The sequence below is a fragment of the Podarcis liolepis genome (genome assembly GCF_965112155.1).
Source record: "Podarcis liolepis genome assembly, chromosome: 9".
In the NCBI taxonomy this organism is placed as follows: domain Eukaryota; kingdom Metazoa; phylum Chordata; class Lepidosauria; order Squamata; family Lacertidae; genus Podarcis; species Podarcis liolepis.
The window spans coordinates 26,246,676-26,266,280 of record NC_139564.1 but is presented as its reverse complement, the minus strand read 5'-3'; the positions used below and the strand labels follow the sequence as shown (position 1 = coordinate 26,266,280).

Genomic DNA, 19,605 nt, shown 5'->3' with positions numbered 1-19,605 from the left:
GATCGGATTTGGAATCCAATAACATTTGGAGGGCCACAGGTTCCCCACTCCTGCCTTAGTCTTTATGTAGCCTTCAGCTGGCTTTGCTGTTGTCATCCTACAAAAGAAGCAACTCTTTGTAATACTTGGCCTTGGGTATCGTATATGCTGCAGAACTTCAGAATCTAAGCATCATTTCTCCTCTTAGATTATTTCTCATCTTGTGCATCCCTTGAAGGTTTTTAAGCAGAGGTTGGATGGCCATCTGTCATGGATGCTTCAGTTGAGAGTCCTGCTTTGCTGGGGGTTGGACTGGATGACTCTTAGGGTCCCTTCCAACTATGATTCTATGTTGTTTGCCAGTATTGTAGGAATGAGATTTCAGTAGTAAAGGATATCATTGGTGAGACCCTAAGTGTGTGCAACAGGCTTCAGGATTGAGGAAGGTATCTTTGTATATAAGTGTGTTTGTATGTGTACACATGTACAGGGGTGATTAAGTAAAACACAGTATGCACCTACAGTGGTGCCTCGCAAGACGAAATTAATCCGTTCCGCGAGTCTCTTCGTCTTGCGGTTTTTTCGTCTTGCGAAGCACAGCTATTAGCGGCTATTAACGGCCTAACGGCTTAGCAGCTATTAACGGCCTAGCGGCTATTAACGGCCTAGCGGCTTTAAGAAAAAGGAAACAAACTCGCAAGAACTCGCAAGACATTTCGTCTTGCGAAGCAAGCCCATAGGGAAATTCGTCTTGCGGAACGATTCAAAAAACGGAAAACTCTTTCGTCTTGCGCGTTTTTCGTCTTGCGAGGCATTCATCTTGCGAGGTACCACTGTAATGTAAATTGGCATGTAATGGGTAAAGAAACCAGATTCACAAAAGAATGGGACCTAACTGGCTATGTCAAGCTGTAGCTGTGCTAGAAAAGCTTATGGGAACCAAACAGAATGTAACTGAGCAAGGGAATGCTGTAGCTCAATAAGCCAGTGCCATTAACAGGTGGTAGTTTCAAAAGCAATTGGATCCAAGATGGAGGTGCTACAGCATGACTACAATCAGGGTTGTTGTGTTCGGTCTGAAGCTTTGAAGTGAAAAGGAGGAAAAGGTTGACAGGCTGGAAAGAAACTGAAAGAGAACTGCAAGAATGAGAAAAGATATCACATGTAGAAGGAACATCATGCCCTTAAATTGGACAGCCAACAAGCCAAGCATTGAAAACTGTCTCGATAATCTTTCTTTTGAAGTTCTCTCAGGTCGTTTGCTGCTGAAGGCCTTTCTCAAACTCTTGTCGTCCTGCATTTTTTTTAAAAAAAAATTTAAATCCCTTCTGGTCTTATTTCCTACTAAAAATCTTACATCCCATGTATAAGCCTGTAGCTGCATCAGCACGAGCGATGAAGCATTTCTGTTATTTGTATTTGTTGCTCCCAAGTTTTGCTTGCTCTCATCATGTTTGCGGGTCAGCTTTCCAGTGACTAAGGCAAGGACAAGAGAGTGAAGTTTCTCATATAACTGAGCACTGTGCTGCTTGTAGCAGAAGCAATCATTTTAGAGCCAGAAGACTTCTGTGCCTTTATTGAGTAGGAAAGAAATTCACCTTCTTGATGGTTTGCACCTATTCAACTGGAACGGACAGCATAGTGTAACTGCATGGATATACGCTCTGAGCTGCAGTTGGTATTTGGTGTGCAGACCCTTGACAAATGTGTGAGAAAGCTAATCCTGCCAAGCCCCTGTTGTGCTAATGAAATGTACACACACACACAAAAGTGTGTATGTGTGTTGGGGGGGTGAGTAGTGCTGGAAGAAATGGTGCCAGATGTGATAGAAACGTACAGCCACAGCCGTGTACAGCAGCAACAAGGCTTCCTTAATCTCATTTCCTGGGGTTGTAGGATTGTGCAGGTACATTGCTTTCAGGTCAGCTGATACAGTTCATGCAGTTAAAAGCTGCAAAAATAGGAGCCTGATTCAGTTGTTGTCACAAACTGAATTAAGTTGAGAGATACCCATTCACGGTGTTCCTATTGAAAAGTAATCTCCCAACCTCTGGCTTTCTGGATTTTCTATATTGTGAACAAGGAGTACTGCAAACTAAATGTGAGTTGCCCGTTCTGTGAAACACACATGCTACTTTTGAAGTAAGGCTTAGGGAATGATATCAACAGATGCTGTACGGTTGCTCATTAGAAAATCCATACTAAAAAATACCTAAAGAGCAAGGCAAACCTATATAGCCCACCCAGATGGCACATATCTCTGTTTGCAAGTACAATTCACGCCACATCAGTTAAGGGAAACTTATTTTGGATCACTTGCCATCATTGTGACAAGAAGCGATGGGCACATGGGCGCCCTGCAGTAAGTGGGGGAGGTATGGATCAGGCCTGCTGGCCAAATCCTGTTCCCCACCCGGGATTAGGGCATAGCTACTTTCTGGAAGCACAGCTGAGTAACAGGCAGATATAATGAACCCAAGGAATGAAGAGAGGAAGAAAGCATTGGACCCCAAAGGAAACTAAGATAGATCAAAGTCACATTGGAAAGGACATTTTAATGGGTACTGGCTGTATCTTTATGGCCATGTTTCCATAGCCGGTCCACCATTTTATGGGCATCTCAATAGTTTACAGATATTTTCTGGTGATTTGGTTACAGGAAATGTGCACATCCCACCTTTGAAGTTACAGAAACTGGAGGATGAAGCTAGATGGCCTGCATGAGAGAATCAAACTCAAGTGGCATAGTCTGCTAGATTCTGCAAAGGAGTCTTTCCTTTACAATTTTCTCCAAAAGCTTTATAGATTACAGAAATCCTTTCCAAATAGATCACTGGCATTTGCTTGATATCTCTTCAAACAAACAAAAAATGTACCAAGTTCTAACAGCAACTTAACTCTTCTTGCTGTAATGTTGGGAGGGAGGAGAAGAGAAGAGGCATCAGTGAATGAAGGGCAATCACGTTGATTGGGCAGAAATCACAATGGCTTCAACTCTATAATACCCTGAGATTCTTTTGTTCTGCTGGTTTCCATTGCACTGTGCAAATACCTCTGAATGTGCCTTCTTATTCATGTCTCTGTCTTGTCTTCAGCTCGTAAGCAGGAGATTATCAAGGTTACTGAGCAGCTGATTGAAGCTATCAATAATGGGGATTTTGAAGCCTACACGTAAGTTGCATTTATTTTCTTTTTCTTGAGATGGGGTACAAATGCTGAAGGCTGTATCCAGTGTCTAGTTTGCACAGTTGTGAGAACAAAGAATTCCGTAAATGTTCATAGACAGTAAAATAATCCAAATACACTTCATAGAAATGGATAATAACACATACAAGGCTAGATGTTCTGTCTTCACTGTGGGAAGTCACATGCGCAACTGGTTGACCACTTGGAGAAGAGCATGGGGCTAAATAGCCCTTTGACCTAATCTAGCAGGGCTCTTCTCATGTTTTTATGAAGCAAGTGTATGACTTGTTGTATATACCTGAGACTTTGCCCATTCTGACTGATTAAACCTAGCCAGAGGAGGCTAGGTGGAGTGGGTAAGAAGAGTAATGAATGTCTCCTAAGAGGAATGCATTGTCTCATCCTTAATATAGACAGTCTTAACTAATTGGCTTCACTGTGTTGATTACCAACAAGTCTTGTATTTCCCATTCTTGAACAGGATTTTCGTGTGTGGTAGCATCTCTGCTCCATGGGTTCTTGGGACAGATTATCGAGAACCATTTCGATCGGTATTCAGGTCTAGTTTTGGGACTGGGGCAGCTTTGCTCACCTTGTTAGACAGTGTTTTCTAGGAGCTAGACAAGGGGGAGTATGTCCCTGTTGGTTGTGCTGGACTATTGATGATTATCTTGGTAGACCACCTGGTGCAATGAGTTTAGGAGAGACTATTTGGGTTCCAGCCCTCCTTTGAGGATTGGTTCCAGAAAATAGTAAGAACATTAGAAGAGCCTAATCTAGTGATCGGGCAGATGGCATGTCTGGTATGGCATCCTGTTCCAACCAGATGCAAGCAGGAACTGAGTACAAGAGCACTTTCCCATCCTGCAGTTTCCAGCAACTGGTATTCAGAAACATTCTGCCTCTGTTAGTGGTGACAGAGCATAGCTATCATGGCTAGAAGTGATTGTTAGCCTTTACCTCCATGAATGTATGGAATCCTCTTTTAAAGCAATATGTCAGTGGTCACCATTGCCTCCTGTGGAAGTGAGTTCCATAGTTGAACTGTGCAACCGCACAGCCACACTTCTCCAAGCTGCAATGTTCATGGAAATTCTTGCAATCTGATTGGGTTGCAGACCACCAGCAGCAGTGTTAAGCTGCCTGGTCAGGATATCTGAATCCAACCATGGCTGAATCTTCACCATCAGTAAAGATAAAAAATATATCTTGCTCATGCATATTGCTCATTTAACTCTGCAGCACCTAGGGCATAGAACTAAGCATATTTTACACCTTCATGTGGTTTGTTGGTTCCATTAAATCTGGAAGATGACAGTCCAGTCCTCCACTTGGTTGATCTTTAATCTGAATGGCTCTTGAAATGAGCGTTTTCTCCTCCCTGTAGGAAGATCTGTGATCCAGGCCTCACCTCATTTGAACCTGAAGCTTTGGGAAATCTTGTAGAGGGAATGGACTTCCACCGGTTTTACTTTGAGAATGGTATGTTAATAGTCATTCAGATAATTTGAGGTCTTGTGTATCTGGGAGATGTTAAGCACCAGTTGTTGGAAATATTATACTCTTTTGCACTTCATATTTGTTTGATTAGATGGGGGAAAGCTTTCCAACATTCCCTCTGATCCATGAAATGGGCTTAGAAATTTGAATCACCTGCTCTTTTTTAACTGGAAATACTGGGGATTGAACCCTGGGACCTTTTACATGTGAGGAAAGTGGCCTCACAACTGTAGGTTTTGCTCCTGACCTAGTAAACTCATTTGTTCCAGGCACTGAAATTAGGCACTTCTTTGTGTATCAGGAGCCTACAATGCTTCTCTCTCTTGCTATGTGGGCTTTTTTCCACCACATTATATATCTGAAAAGGCCTCCCTGTTACCAGTTATAAATAAGTACTGATAGCAAATTGCCTGTGTCCCCCACCACAACAAAGAATTGACACTGCTACAGTGCATTATAGGAAGTATGTGGGATTTGAACAATTTCTTCCTATAGACATAAACATGCAAAGTGCAATCATGCTTTGCAGGTTATGTGGCCACCAAGTGGCAGCCACACCAAATGCAGCATGACCTCAGTTTAGTGTTACGCCTGAATCCCTAAACCATAGCTTCCCAGACTTTTCATGTTGGTGACACACTTTTTAATCATGCATCATTTCAGTCCCGGGAGGAGCGCAGGGAGCATTTTCAGCGACACACCTACACACTGCAGCCGACACACTAACATGTCGAGACACACAGTTTGGAAATCTCTTCCCTAAACGATTAACAGGCCCAGTTTCATGACTTGAATTTGGCTTGTTCAAGGAAGCCATAACTAAAATTGTATACAGTTTGCCAGGTTTCAAAAATGTGACATGTTAAGGTTTCTCGAAAACAAATGAACAATTCCATGCTACTCAGCAGCAGAGGAATTGAGTAAGAGAGAGGAGCATGCAAGCCAGCCGGAGGCTAGGTTCGCTCCCATCACAATAAGCCATGGTTTACTGTGTGTGTTGTGGCAGCCACTGAAGAAACATATGTGATTGAATTGTTTCATGGAATTGTTTCTATGCTAAAAAGTCACATGAAGAGGATGTGGAAGTAACCTGTGGCAGCAGCATGGCATTGCAAATGAACAGACTCTGAGGCCCTTATGTTAAATAAATGTTATTAATAATTGTTTTTGTTGCTGTTTTAAAAAAAGATCAGTTATTATTGTCCCTCCTAAGTGGAATGTGAGTTGTCGCATGTATCTTGAAGAGCAACCATTTGTAAAGCACTAATAGCTTGATTTGTATCTGTACCGTGTGTGTGTGTGAGAGAGAGAGAGAGAGAGAGAGAGAGAGTTAAGTCTGTTTGCTCCGTGAGTGTTGATTTTTTTGTTTACGTCTTTGCTGGAAAAAACAAGGAAGACCTATTTATTAGACAATAACTCCCGTAGAAACCCCCTTATGGTGCCTGCTAAAATCTCATTTGAAATAACTCTGATAAATTTCTTCAGCAAATCTCACTGCCCCTTTAAGCACCAGCTCACTTTACAAGACTGATCTATTGTTATAGTGCTCGAAACACATCAGTGTCCCATAGGGGCTGATTGTTCGTACACTGCTGAGGAATATAAATCCTCTTTTTAAGGTTCAGTGCCTGAGCCACATAAAAGGAACAGAAGCTTCATTTTTACTCAGGAAGGTACATGTTTCCTCGCTGTATATCCACAAGCAAGCTAGTGGAGAAAACACAGCGTTTCTCTTTGGATAACAATCCACTAATGTGTAAATGTGTAAATTATGGTATAAACAGCTTTTTGCTTCTGCATAATAACGGCACCCTGCAGGTCTTGCAAAACAACAACAACAAATGCTCTCGTATTTGCATACATGGAGGCAATCCAGCTTGCATAGTGGGAAAAAGGATTTCACCCATGGTTGGATCAGCAGATAAGAGAGCAAGCTGTTCTCACTTAACTGTATCCCTGCCCCACCCCCACCACACTTTGCTCCTTCCTTCCCCCATCATTACTGTTGGCATTATTATATTCTGATGAAGCAGGATACCAGTTGCGTATACACACATAAAATGGATGTTAACTTTAATTCGGGCATGTTTTGAACCAGCACCAGTTCTTCTCTAGAAGAGAATTGCCTCGCAAAATAAATAAGGTAGTTGAATTTTCTCATCCATTCAGCTGAGTAAACTTCAGTTTCATACATATTCCTCAATGTCCCTCCCAGGAGAAATAACAGCCTGTACAGAATAAGGGGTGGTGCAGAATTTGTTGGGACTGGAACACAGGAAAAGGGGTTAATTGTTAGTGTGTGAGCTCCAAATTTTGGGGTTCCTTTTCTTTGTCTCAGCAGAGTTCCTCAGAAAGTCTTTCTGTGTCTTTGCAGCAGCAGTCCAGCCCTCTCTTGGTGAATTCCTGTGACAGGAATAGCCACCTCACCCATCCAATTCTTCTCTAAAGTCTTTATTATTTACATTACAAGTTGCACAACACCACTGGTCTACATATAAAATAAGAAACAGAACTATATCTCTGCTCCGGTCAGAGAGACAGACTCACGTATTCTGTCACACACACTGACTGCCCTGATAAAGACACCTGTTGCAGGGCAGAATTCTCGTTGCTAAGCAGATGTGAAGGATGTGCTTCAAGGCCGTGCTTCAAGGCTCGTTTCAACTTTATTTTGGCAACGCACGATCATTTAATGCCCTGTTGGCATGCCATGGTTCCGGTCCAGATCGCCAGCTGCCCCACAGCAGCTGTGTAAACAACAACACACATTTAAAGCACATTCATGCCACTTTAGTAGTCATGGTTTCCCCCAGGGAATTTTGGCGACTGTGCTTTACCCCTGAGAGAAAGAGCTCTGCCTCACAGGACCTTTTTACAAACTACAGTACCCAGGATTCTGTGGGGGAAGCCCAAATGTATATGTGACCAAACAAACCCAGGCATGTTAAATGCATTTTGGCATGTAACCTAAGAATAGGAAGCCCCTTTCAGCCAAGGGACCATATTGCCTCACGGGCAAAATTTCAGGGGGGTCATACATGTTAGTCGCTAACCAAGGTGTTATTTGGTGGTTGTAAGGATTATTTAGAGAGTTCATTTGAAGCACTTTAAACACTCTCCACATACGATCCATGAATTTTTGCTTCACATGTTAAGTTTTCTCCATTGTCACACCTGTGGTCGAGGAATAGATGTTGACGATCACTAGTATGATCAAGGGTCAAGGGTTTTTTTATTAAACAAAACAAAACAAAATTCTGCATCCTCTTTTAATTAATATCTCTGCCTCAGCAAGATTCCACCTTAATGTAACACATTAACTTCTGTGGACACACAAGCCACACAAAATTCAGTGTATTTTCAACTCCCATTTAGAGCTCAGGAGCTCAGGATCTACATTTTTAGAAGCATGCCCACGTTTTATTCAGGGCTGCATCCCATTTGTGCATTATGAGTTTTATACCATGTGCCATTCCTCCCTGTAGCTTTGTCTAAGAGCAACAAGCCAGTCCACACCATCATCCTGAATCCACATGTCCACCTGGTGGGGGATGATGCTGCCTGCATTGCGTACATACGGCTGACTCAGTACATGGATGGGAGTGGGATGCCCAAGACAATGCAGTCGGAAGAGACGCGAGTCTGGCACCGCCGCGATGGGAAATGGCAGAATGTTCACTTCCACCGTTCAGGATCACCAACAGTACCTATCAAGTGAGTAAAGCATTCTCATCTTCAGTTTGTCGTCTGCCCATCCGTTTAAGTGCTCTTTTCTTTGGCCCCAGTTACTTGTCTTCCAGGCCCCACATTCCTATCAGCCAGGTGTCTCTTGAAGGGAGCATAGAGCATTTGATATGTCCAGGCCAAGCAAGTTGCTGACTGCTACTTCCATTTCCTATCTACTTCAGTATGCACCAAATCAGCTTTCGAAACCATTGCAACTGATTCCTTAGAATTTGCAGCGATGAATCCGCACAAATTCAAGTGCAGAATGAAGCCCACTCAGCTGCTGTAAATACACGTTTCTAATATTATTTAATTTTGGCTGGGTATTGGCCACAAATTCTCCCTTTATTGAATCAACAAAATGAATCAAAAGCTGCAGCTCCCATCTGCTCTACAGCTTCTGTCTACATGATTACTGTTGAGCCCTTCAGACCAGATTTCCCGAGCCCCATAAGATTGGAGCATGTTACTGAATTCTTCTTTTTGCCTGTTTTTTTCAATATTTATTTAGAACAAATATTATTTTACCAGGGTTTTATGTTTTATCTGCGTTTTTATTACACTTTTCTATTGTTTTGGGGTCTTTGGGTTTTATCTTTGTATATGGCTTAGAGATTTTTAAATATTAAGTTGTTTAGAAATACTCCTAATTAATTACCGTATTTTTCGCTCCATAAGATGCACCAGACCACAAGATGCACCTAGTTTTTGGAGGAGGAAAACAAGAAAAAAAATTCTGAATCTCAGAAGCCAGAACAACAAGAGGGATCGCTACGCAGCGAAAGCAGCAATCCCTCTTGCTGTTTTGGCTTCTGGGATAGCTGCACAGCCTGCATTCGTTCCATAAGACGCACACACATTTCTCATTACTTTTTAGGAGGGAAAAAGTGAGTCTTATAGAGCAAAAAATACGGTACTTTTGCTCAGGATCAGTGTATTATCTGGAGTCTGGAAACAACAAGATGCATTGACCAAGATAGCATCAGAGTGTTCAGGCTTTCGGCACACCTTAAATACAGTATAGGCAATTCCCCATTCCCACAAGCCAAAGGGACGGCCAGGTATGGTTTAGGAGGACTCACCAGGGTGCTCACAGTTTTTCGCAATTTTGTGTATGCGCACATGGGCCCGAAACAGAACCCCTGCATAAATGGAGCATCACCTGTATTGCATAGTGGAAACTTGAGTTGTAATTCACAATAGCATATGATGAACACAGCTTTGCTTATATCTTTGTCTTGATCAAATCATTATCATGTTGATTTATTTGAATGAGGATGGATGTTATTGAGCAATTCCCTACAAGGGATAAACAAAAAAGGATGCATGGATAATTTGCACCTGTTGTACTTTGATAAATAGGGACGTGGGTGGCGCTGTGGTGTAAACCACAGAGCCTAGGGCTTGCCAGTTGGAAGGTCAGTGGTTCGAATCCCCGCGACGGGGTGAGCTCCCGTTGCTCATTCCCTGCTCCTGCCAACCTAGCAGTTCGAAAGCACATCAAAGTGCAAGTAGATAAATAGGTACCACTCCGGCGGGAAGGTCAATGGCATTTCCGTGTGCTGCTGTGGTTTCGCCAGAAGTGGCTTAGTCATGCTGGCCACATGACCCGGAAAAACTGTCTGCAGACAAACGTCGGCTCCCTTGGCCAGTAAAGCGAGATGAGCGCTGCAACCCCAAGAGTCATTCATGATTGGACTTAACTGTCAGGGGTCCTTTACCTTTACCTACTTTTTATTAAACATTGAAATGTCACAGTAGTTTGAATATGAAAATAGTGGTGTATGTAATTTGATTTCTCTGTGTATGTACATATATAAATACACACAAACGCACACAAAATCCTAATGTTTTAGTTTATTTGGAAATTATGATTTAGCCCCGAAAGTAATATTTCAGCAATTAATGTTAGTCTCTCTCTCTCTCTCTCTCTCTCTCTCTCTCTCTCTCTCTCTCTTCCTTCCATCTTTCCTCTCACCCCTCCTAGCTAAATGTCTGCGGTGCCACGTTCTGTCCTCCACACTCTGCACTTGGTTGGCTACCATCTTGGCCACTCCATTGCCCTCTTCATGCATGTTCTTCGAGTGCATGAAGCTGTGAAGTTTCTACATGTGATACATTTACGATGCATCATTTTGTTGTATATTCCATTGGTACTTTTTGTTTACACTTCAGTGAAGGGAATGGATGTTCCGTGCAAACTGAAAATGGAAGAAAAGAAGGAGGGCAAGTAAAATGCTAGAGAATATACAGAGTATACTTCTCATGCCAGAAGATGAGTAATATCTTCATGTGCAAACTAAGGGAATGAAGGTTAAAAATAAAATAAAAATCAGTTAACTTTGTTTTAATTTTCACTACTTCTGTTTTCTGGCTCGTTTGTTCTTAAAGACAATCTGCATTGCTTTGGTCATAGTAGAAATAATTCCTACTAACAGCACCTTTGTTATTGTAGGACACATGGGTAGAAATACTGGGTTTAGACCAAAGCATTTCTGTAGGCTTTTCTTTCAAGGAGCCATCTTTGTTATGAGTCACTGTAGGTAAACTGGGGGGAAATGGCATAATTTACTGGCTTGACCTTGCTAGAAGTATCTGTCATTGTTCTTATCTGGTCAGCAAATTCATTTTATTTTTAACAATTTATTTAGCTTTGTAGTTGTAAGTGCAGGGGAAGAGGAGAAGATGATACATGAAGTATTTTTTCTCATTTGTTCAGAGCCAAGCAATGAGCACATTAATATGAGAAGGGTTTTGGTGGTTAAAAGGGTAAAGTAATGTACAGTACATTTATTAAAGCAAGTTGTAGAGGGTTTTTTAAACTGATGCTCTAGTCAAGATACTCTAGGACAATTAGGCCTTAAAAGCTTAGTATCAGGAGCTTACTTGTCTTAATTTTCTTTGTAACAGTTTATTAACTGACAAAAAGGAAACTACCAAGAAAACATCTGTTTTCTAATAAAACTGTTACGCTTTTGCCATAATAATTTTATCTATTTTCTCATGGCTCATCAACATCCTTGAACAGTGTGGATTAAAATACTTATTGCAGCTTTATTAACTATTTCCCCCTGTTGCTGCATATATACATGCAAAGTAAGCAGGAAATAAATTCAGTGTCTGTTTAGAACAGATTGCTCAGTTGCCATTTGATTGCTTCTGTTGTGTAGATGTGAAATTATATTCCTGCAAGCGTTGCTCCTCTTTAAAAGTTAACAATAAAAATAGGGGTTTTTTTCCCTTTTGAAAAAAATATATACTTTTGTTTGTTTCTTCTCTCTTTGGTTAACACTGGGCTACCGGTTTTCTGTAATGGTGTATAGCGCATGATACTTTGATCAATGTTCTTTTTTAGTAAGTTAAATTTACAACTTGCAGCAGCTTGAAATTTTTAAAGCAGACAAAAAAAAGGTCCTAATTTGTATAACTTTCATTTCTCTGTATTGATTACTAATCAAAAGTGGATCTTATTCCTTACATCTTGATGTTGTTCCTAGTATACATATATATGTTAGAGAAATTTAAGCTTCTCTGGTGATGATTCTTATACAACCCACGGAAATGTTTATAACAAGCATCTACAGTAAATGTCTTGAGCCATATTAACCCGCAAACGGGATCTGTGAAAAGGCACAGTGGCCTCGTGCATTTTGTTTTTTAAAAAAATTAAATCAATTTCTTCTTTTGTGAAGCGGCTTTAGGTGGTATAAGTGTATTTACATTTAACAAAATTAGGTGTAGGATGTTTTTCTTTTCTTTTCTTTCTCTTTCTCTTTTTTTACACTTTTTACCATAGCATGTGGTGTTGCCATATTACTCTAGGTCAGGTCTGTTTTCCACACTGAGATGTGAGGGGCAAGGGGGGGGGATCATGTGAATTACTTCTCTGCACTTCAACTGAATTACACACCTAACCCTTTGTCATTTTCAAAACACTGCAGTTTACCATGCGACACCATGTATATATATATATATTTCTTGCCATAATGGTAAAGAACTGACTGATATATTTAAGAATTAATAAATTTGTGATTTCTGCTGACACTTGGCTCTCATTGTTTTCATTTGAGAATGTGAGGCTTGATTCTGATGTTCAGGCTGTGAGTGCCACTCCTGATGTAGGCAAATTGCACGCACACATGCACATACATACACACACACATGTGCAAAGAGGGAAATAGTGTTGACAGGCTCTGAGGAATCTCAAGTTTTGCAGAAGCAGATTTTAAGTAGGCATTGAAAAGAGTACCGCAAAGACCTTCTTGATGTCTCTGGCAGGGAGTAGTGTAGCAGCTTGCACGCTAAAAGGTAGATTTCTTCCAATGCAGAAGGAGTATTACATGGCGCCTGTAGCAGGGCCAGTTCTGCAGATCGAAGCAGTCAAGTGGGCATATATGAAATGAGGTGTTAGAAGAATCAGGTTCCACCCATCCCTCCAATCCTCTCCTATGCACACTGAACTTAATGGGAATTATTTCTGAATAGGCATTCAGAAAAACATTAAACGGTTCTGTTAATTGGGAGAGGGTTAGGAGTTGGGGAGGGAAGAGGGTCAATATCATATATGGTCACGGGAAAACATTCCCCCACACCCATTGTGTCTGTTTGAGATAGCTGCAACTATCCTGTGTTTCTGTGCTTGGCTAAAACTTTCAGTTTGCTGCCATCTGGCGGTCGCTTGCTTGCTATTCCAAGGGTTTGGTTTTGGGGAGCATCCAAGTAGATCTTAGGGCCTCTTCCATATGTCATCCCCCCCCCCCGGAAGACGTTCCATTTTAGCTGATGGAATATGAGTTCATTTTGCGGTCATTACCATGAGTTAAGGCAGTTCTTTGAGGAGCCACCATGACTGCGAAAATTGTTGGAAATCGTTCCCGTGTAACACTGGTTGACGTTGTAGATTTATTCACTGAACACCCCACCCCTGTCAACGTGAACTTGCAGCTTTCCATGAAGGAAGAAGATTGTCTGTTTCAAAGCAGTTTAATACATTATTTTTAAAAATAAAAACTTGTCCTAAAGTCCAGAGAAATGAAAAGGTGGTAACAGTAATGCTTGATTGTTGACGTGTCTCTTCCCACTCTTCAATTCCTACAGGAGGGTGACTGGATTATAGACTCTCTTGGAACATATTCAACTTTTAAAATAAGTTCAGCATTCCTGCTTCTTGGGAAATCATAACTTTATGAAGACGATGCCTCTTTCCCTATCACGCCACCATCTCTCAGGGTACCTTACAAGGAGGCTATGATACTTTTTTCTATTTTTGGTTTCTAATTGACAACAGCAATGCGTGTGTTGTCAGCGGGGTGATACCTGCAATCAGTTGTTGTTATTGCTTTGTAGCAAACACACAGTTGCCTAAAACGTGGAATTCCTCCCATCCCTCCTCCATGGTCTCCCCCACCTTGCAAAGAAGAATATTGTGCACCAAATTAAGGCCAGTGTGGACAGAACTGAACCAGAGGCATATCTACTTAACCAAATGTGCCAGAGATCATTGAAGATCAGTGTTGCAACCTCCAAAATGCAAAATGATAGACATGCATTGTTTCTTTCTTTCTTTCTTTGTTTTGTTTGTCTGTTTGTTGAATTTCTATCCTGCCCTTCCTCCTGCAAACAGTCCAAGGCAGATTAAAACAATGACAATTAAAAACATCTCAGAACAGTTACAGTTAAAACTATTCCAATAGCAAATACAATTTAGACTATTCTAAAAGCAGTTCTTACCATGAATGCTTGCCATGCTGTCGTGCCTCATTGGCCTGTAATTTGCTTCTTTGGTGGTTATGATAGTGATCTTTGTTAAAATGTTTGCCTCCTAGATAGGAACACAGGAAACTGCCATATTACCAAGTCAGATCAATTGGTCCAGCTAGCTCAGCATCGCCTACCCTGTCTGACTGTGGCTCTCCAGGCTGCCAGGCAGGGGGCCCTCCCAGCCCTACGTCAGCTGCAGATGGCACCTGGGATCTCCTGCAGGCACTGTGGATGTCCTACCTCTGAAGTCAGAAGCCTTCATCAGATACTTTGTATACAGAGGGTATGTGTGGATGGATGGATGGATGGATGGATGGATGGATGGGGCATCCATGTTCTACCCCCACAAAAATGGAATCCCATAGTCATGGAGCAACAGTGTGAATGACTGTGTTTAAATATAAACACAGAATATTAAAATATCATATTAGGACCCAGCAAGATGACACAGTTTCCAAGGTAAATGCATCCATCCAAAATATTTCATGGCTTTTAATAAAAAGTTTGTTAGCATGTGAAATGACTGGGGCAGGGGGTACTGTCTTACTGTGAAGGAGTATGACTGTGCAAGACCATTGACCAGCTGCATCTGCTATGCTGTTTTACCCATCGAAGCCAGTTTCCATCATCTTTGGTGCCACCGATGAAGCTCAGGTGAGTGATAGGAGTCTTTTTAGATGGCTTTGAGAAGTTTGATGAAATCTGCTGGACTTGCTTTCTCTCACCCTCTGCACCATTGTTTTAGGTACACTAAATCATCCGCTCTGCCTGCTGGACCCTGTCTTTGTATTCAGGGGAAGTTATGCATGCATGCAAAGACAGGCTCTGATGGATTGAGCAGGCAAGATGAATAGTGGGTCCAATGGTAAAGAAGGCAGTTTCTGCAGGTGCTGTAGAGGGAAACGTGGGGCAGATGGGGCTCATCGACCTAAGAAGGTAGCCTATCTAGGAGAAGGAAAACTGATCCTAAACCTCTGCTGCCTTGTGAGATATCTTTGGGAGAAGAAAAGGCTTAGGAGTAAACCCTGCAGAAATCCAGAGTGGAGTCCCTAAGATGGTGTCTTGTACGCCTCCTTCCAGCAACTCCTGCATCCAAGCTGGTGCTAGATGTATTGCTCTGCTTTCCTTTGGACCACTTCAGTGAGGCTGAGTGGGGTCTTTCCATCTGAGCAGCCCAGGATCTCCACATGCCCTGCACAGGTTTGCACCCTGGAGAGGTCACTCTATGGTTTGGCTTCATCCACAGAGGCACACTTCATTGTCTTTTGAAACAAACAGGTGCAACAACAAGAATGTGCAGCTTTCATTGCTCGCATGTAGCTTGCAAGGAAACTCTGGGCTTTTCCCACTAAAAGCCCTCTCCAGAACCATTTATCTTTGACTGAACTCTCCTCTTGGTTGGATGCAATACACATAATTTGCTTGTTTGGGTTTGCTCCCTGGCGCCTGAACTGGGAGTGATCAGTCTCCCTCCTACAACAGAACACATTAGAGAGAACAGCCATCACTTGTGAGACCATTTATTATAGTGCCTCTGTTTTTATTGTCAATGGCCCTGACAGCATTGTTTATTTTGCTTCTGTGCTCAGCACCCATAAATGCATATAGATAAAGCTGTGGAAATGTGTTTGTTTTCCTCTCCTTTGCTGACAGCCAGTCTGGCTCCTGTCTTTGGCTTTTCAACCACGTGAATAGCAAAATTGCTCCTTTTCCAGGACTACTTTACAGAAACTATGCAAATGTTCCAGACCAGAATTTACTTGCTTGAGCTGCTGCTGTAGTGGCTGGTGGTCAACTAGTGACCCATAGACTTCAAAGGGAAAAAACCCAATATAAATTTAACATGGGTATTAACTGAATGTAAAACAACAGTCCTGCTGCACTGGACAAATCCAGCCTGGTGCTCTGTTTCCATAAGTGCTAAGCCTACTGCTTCTGAGAAGCTTTCATGTGAGCCATGGAGTCAACAGTACACATGTGGCCCAGATCTATGTCCTCATAGATCCCAAGGGCCGTTTACTGTGGATTGCAAGTTTTGCACAGTGTCCACATGACACCCTTATCAGAATCCATTTTCCATTTAATCCAGAATTACCATTTTCTGTTGGAAATCTGGTAAGTTTTTGTTTTGAAACCAGTGGGAACAGTATCTGGATGGCATGGGGAGGTTCGGGTTGGCTTTGCAATGAGGATGGGAATAGTGTGAACGAATAGCATTGAATCAACAATAAAAGCCACATGGAAACACCCCAACTAGCGTAAAGTGATGTGGCATCATCAGATTTGACTGCATAGCTCAAAGGACTGAATTCAGTGCTCCTTCATACAGCATTTTTCTTGACTGGAGAACTTGGATTCAAATTTCCCTCCCTTTCCAAATTAGTAATTGGTGATGATCACACTATATATATATATATATATATATATATATATATATATATATACACACACACACACACACACACACACACACACACACACACTTCTCTCATGGGGGCAGAAAATGATATCAAAAGCGTGATTGCCTTTTAGTGGTTCTGTATAAGACTCCTTTGGAAGTAAACCGAATCATTGCAGGACCATTGCAAGGCTGATAGATTGTTAATGTTAACATGTGTTCATTATGAGATAATTTTCCATTGACTGATAAATGTGTTCCAGGAGTATCTCCTTGATATCAGGGTCATAAACTGAAACCTGCTTATTAGATGAAATATGCAGCTGGAAGAGTTACCGCATAACTTTATAATCCTCTAGAGAACCATTTCCCAATCTAGTGCCTTCCCGATGTTATTGATCACTACCCTCATCCCTGGCTGAGTCTGACGAGTTGTAGTGCAAAACATCTGGAGGGCAGCAGGTTAGAGAAGATTGGCCTTGAGTCAGTGGTGCACTCTGGGTAGGACTTTGGACTAGAAATCAGTGTGCCACTGTCTAAGGCTGAGTCATATGTTAGAGTAGAATAGTTGGTCTCCCCACCCCCACCCCCATGGCTATATTTCACGCCTGTTCAGAAGGATCAAGTAAAATGGCCAGATCATGAGATAAGTCCATGTCAGTGTTGTCAAACCACGGGGACATATCCAGCTGAAGTGGAAACTTCCAACATGAGTCACTGATCCTGTTGTTTCAGTGCTCTGGGGATTGTTGTGAAAATGCTCAAGAGGAATTGTTAACCCTCCATATCCCCATAAACAGCAGTGATTCTAATGCTGACTCCTGCTGACTTGATTGCTGGCAGAAGGGCTTCTGTTCTCAGAGATAACCCAGCTGTGGGTTAATTACTGTGCTTGCCTGCTGGCCTAGATCATGAGACACCCAAGCCAGGTGAAGTTAATTACAGTAAAGCCAGGTGAAGGTAGCTTACAAAATCACAGGGCCTGAACCAGAGAGAAAGGAGCTTCGAAGCAGGCCTAAGCTGAAATAAATGCTGCATAGCCTGGCCAGACAAGTCTTCGCTACTACCTCCCTGGGGCTCCATGAAGATTGAAGTTTGGTTAGTATTCTATCTTTGTATGAAGGAGGGCTTGTTGTTTGCCTGGTACCATTTTGTAAAGGAGGGTCTGGTATGTTAGTTTATCCTATTTTTGTGTCTTGGTATGTTAGGCTATTCAATTCTAGTGTAAAGGAGAGGATCTGTATCATTGCGTATTATGAAGCCTGCTGCTTAGTAATTTCAGGCTGCCTTCACTACTTGTGTTTTGCGTTTGCTTCAGAGAGCCCCAATACAGAACCCTTTTGCCTTTGGCAAGACAGGAGTTGTAGGAAACAAAGAAATTGGTACATTTCTTTTAATACTGAGGTAGGATGCAAATGTAATCAGCTGATGCAGTGTTTTCTGTATTAGCTTCAATCTCTATAGTTGAAAAAAGCATTCCTTCAGAGAGTCTGTAGGATGCTGAACGTTCCACCAGCTGCAAGGAGGGGGAGATTCAAAATCCATTTTCTTGGTGTAATTTGTGTAGCTCTGCTAAATGTGTTGCTATTTTCTGCCCTGCTCTGACACAGAGACAATAAAGCGAGCCTGCCATGGAAATTAGGAGCAGGCCTCAAGACTTGTAGGAAGTAATGCAGTGCAGCACAAAAGCGGCCATAAATCAGCTGGAAACAACCACTTGGTACTAATGGCTCATTTGTTTGGACTTCTCTTTTGATGGTGGCCGCCTTCTGCTGAGATGAGGGCCAGGAGAATAATGTCTGCCAAAGGGTATATTTAAAGCAAGCCAATAATGAGAGCCACTGGCTTGCCATGGAGATTCCACTCGGGAACCTGCTTTGTAATCTGAGATCGCTGCAGAGAAAAATCAAGCATTTTGGAAAGGCAGCATGCGCTGTCTTGCAGTGCCACCTGCCTTCTCAAGGACCTGTTAGCAACCTTGATAAGTCAATAGCTATCATTCATGGGAAGAGATGGGTTAGATCCAAATGCATCTGATATTACAAGTTCTGTAGCTTTCAGATTGTGAGTCTGAACGTCGTTCCGGTTCTGAAGGTCAAAGCATTTGGTCAGGCAATAATTTCCTGAGCTTTTTATGCTTCAGGTGAGGGGTTACACCAGCGAGAGCCAGTGTGGTGTGGTGTGGTGTGGTGTGGTGTAGTAGTTAGAATATCAGACTAGGACTTGGGAGACCAGGGTTCAAATCCGTGAAACTTGCCAGGTGACCTTGGCCCAATAGGAGTGTCTCAGCCTAACTGAACAACCTCACAGGGTTCTTGTTCGGATAAAATGGGTGTGTGTGTATCACCTTGAGCTCCTTGGAAGAAAGGTGGGTTAGAAATATGATTAATTATATATATTGCTGTGAATGTGTATCAAGAAGGCAGAACGAGAACCCTGACATGCTAGTTTTCTTCAATGTGGGCCTTTTGTTTTAAAATGCAAGAAATTATATATAATGTATTTGCATTCAGTTTTGGCTAATGTACCCTTTTTTATCAATTTTCCCCAATACACATTTTTATGTTGTTTTCACAAATGTAGGCACACTTTCCCCTAATATACACAGACTGCCAAGAGCTGAGCTGAATCTCATCTATAAGTAGTAGATTCCTCCAATATCCTGACTTTTAACAGCTGTTATAGGAAAACAATCCCATTTTCACCTCATTTTTGCTTTGTAATGCTGCTTTCATGTGCTTCAAAGAACTGGATGAATGCAATCTTGCAGACTGTCATGCTAAAGACATTATGTGTGAGCCATGTGTTTACCATTTCCAGACACCATTATCCTGCCCCAAGGGGTGAAAAGATCACAGAAATGGGGTAAATTGCACATACCTATTTGGAACAGTGCAAAAAGGTCAGCCTGTTCTCTCTCCCTAAAAAGGTTTAAGCTACAGGGTCACTCGCAAAATTCCGACCGAGAGGCACTCTTTTATATTCTGCGAAACATTGATGGGGGCTGTTTAAATATGCTGAAATAAAACAGAATGGTTCATATGCGAAGCTTTGGC

The 19,605-nt window shown here is 42.0% G+C and overlaps 1 protein-coding gene and 1 long non-coding RNA gene across 15 annotated transcripts in view; both read left to right on the top strand.

Annotated features, from left to right (window-relative positions):
- Positions 1-12,433, top strand: part of CAMK2D (calcium/calmodulin dependent protein kinase II delta) — a 142,561-nt gene extending 130,128 nt beyond the window's left edge. For all 14 annotated transcript variants that reach the window (XM_083459245.1, XM_083459250.1, XM_083459252.1 and 11 more), the window contains 4 exons: positions 3,075-3,150; positions 4,553-4,647; positions 8,151-8,379; positions 10,379-12,433. In XM_083459245.1, coding sequence (XP_083315371.1) covers positions 3,075-3,150; positions 4,553-4,647; positions 8,151-8,379; positions 10,379-10,382 — 404 coding nt within the window. In that variant the 3' untranslated portion in view covers positions 10,383-12,433. The remainder of the gene's footprint in view (positions 1-3,074; positions 3,151-4,552; positions 4,648-8,150; positions 8,380-10,378) is intronic.
- Positions 12,434-17,186: 4,753 nt separating this feature from the next.
- The window catches only part of LOC310686168, a 43,588-nt gene continuing 41,169 nt past the window's right edge, over positions 17,187-19,605 (top strand). The window contains exon 1 of the long non-coding RNA XR_014515734.1: positions 17,187-17,647. This is a non-coding gene — a long non-coding RNA (uncharacterized lncRNA). The remainder of the gene's footprint in view (positions 17,648-19,605) is intronic.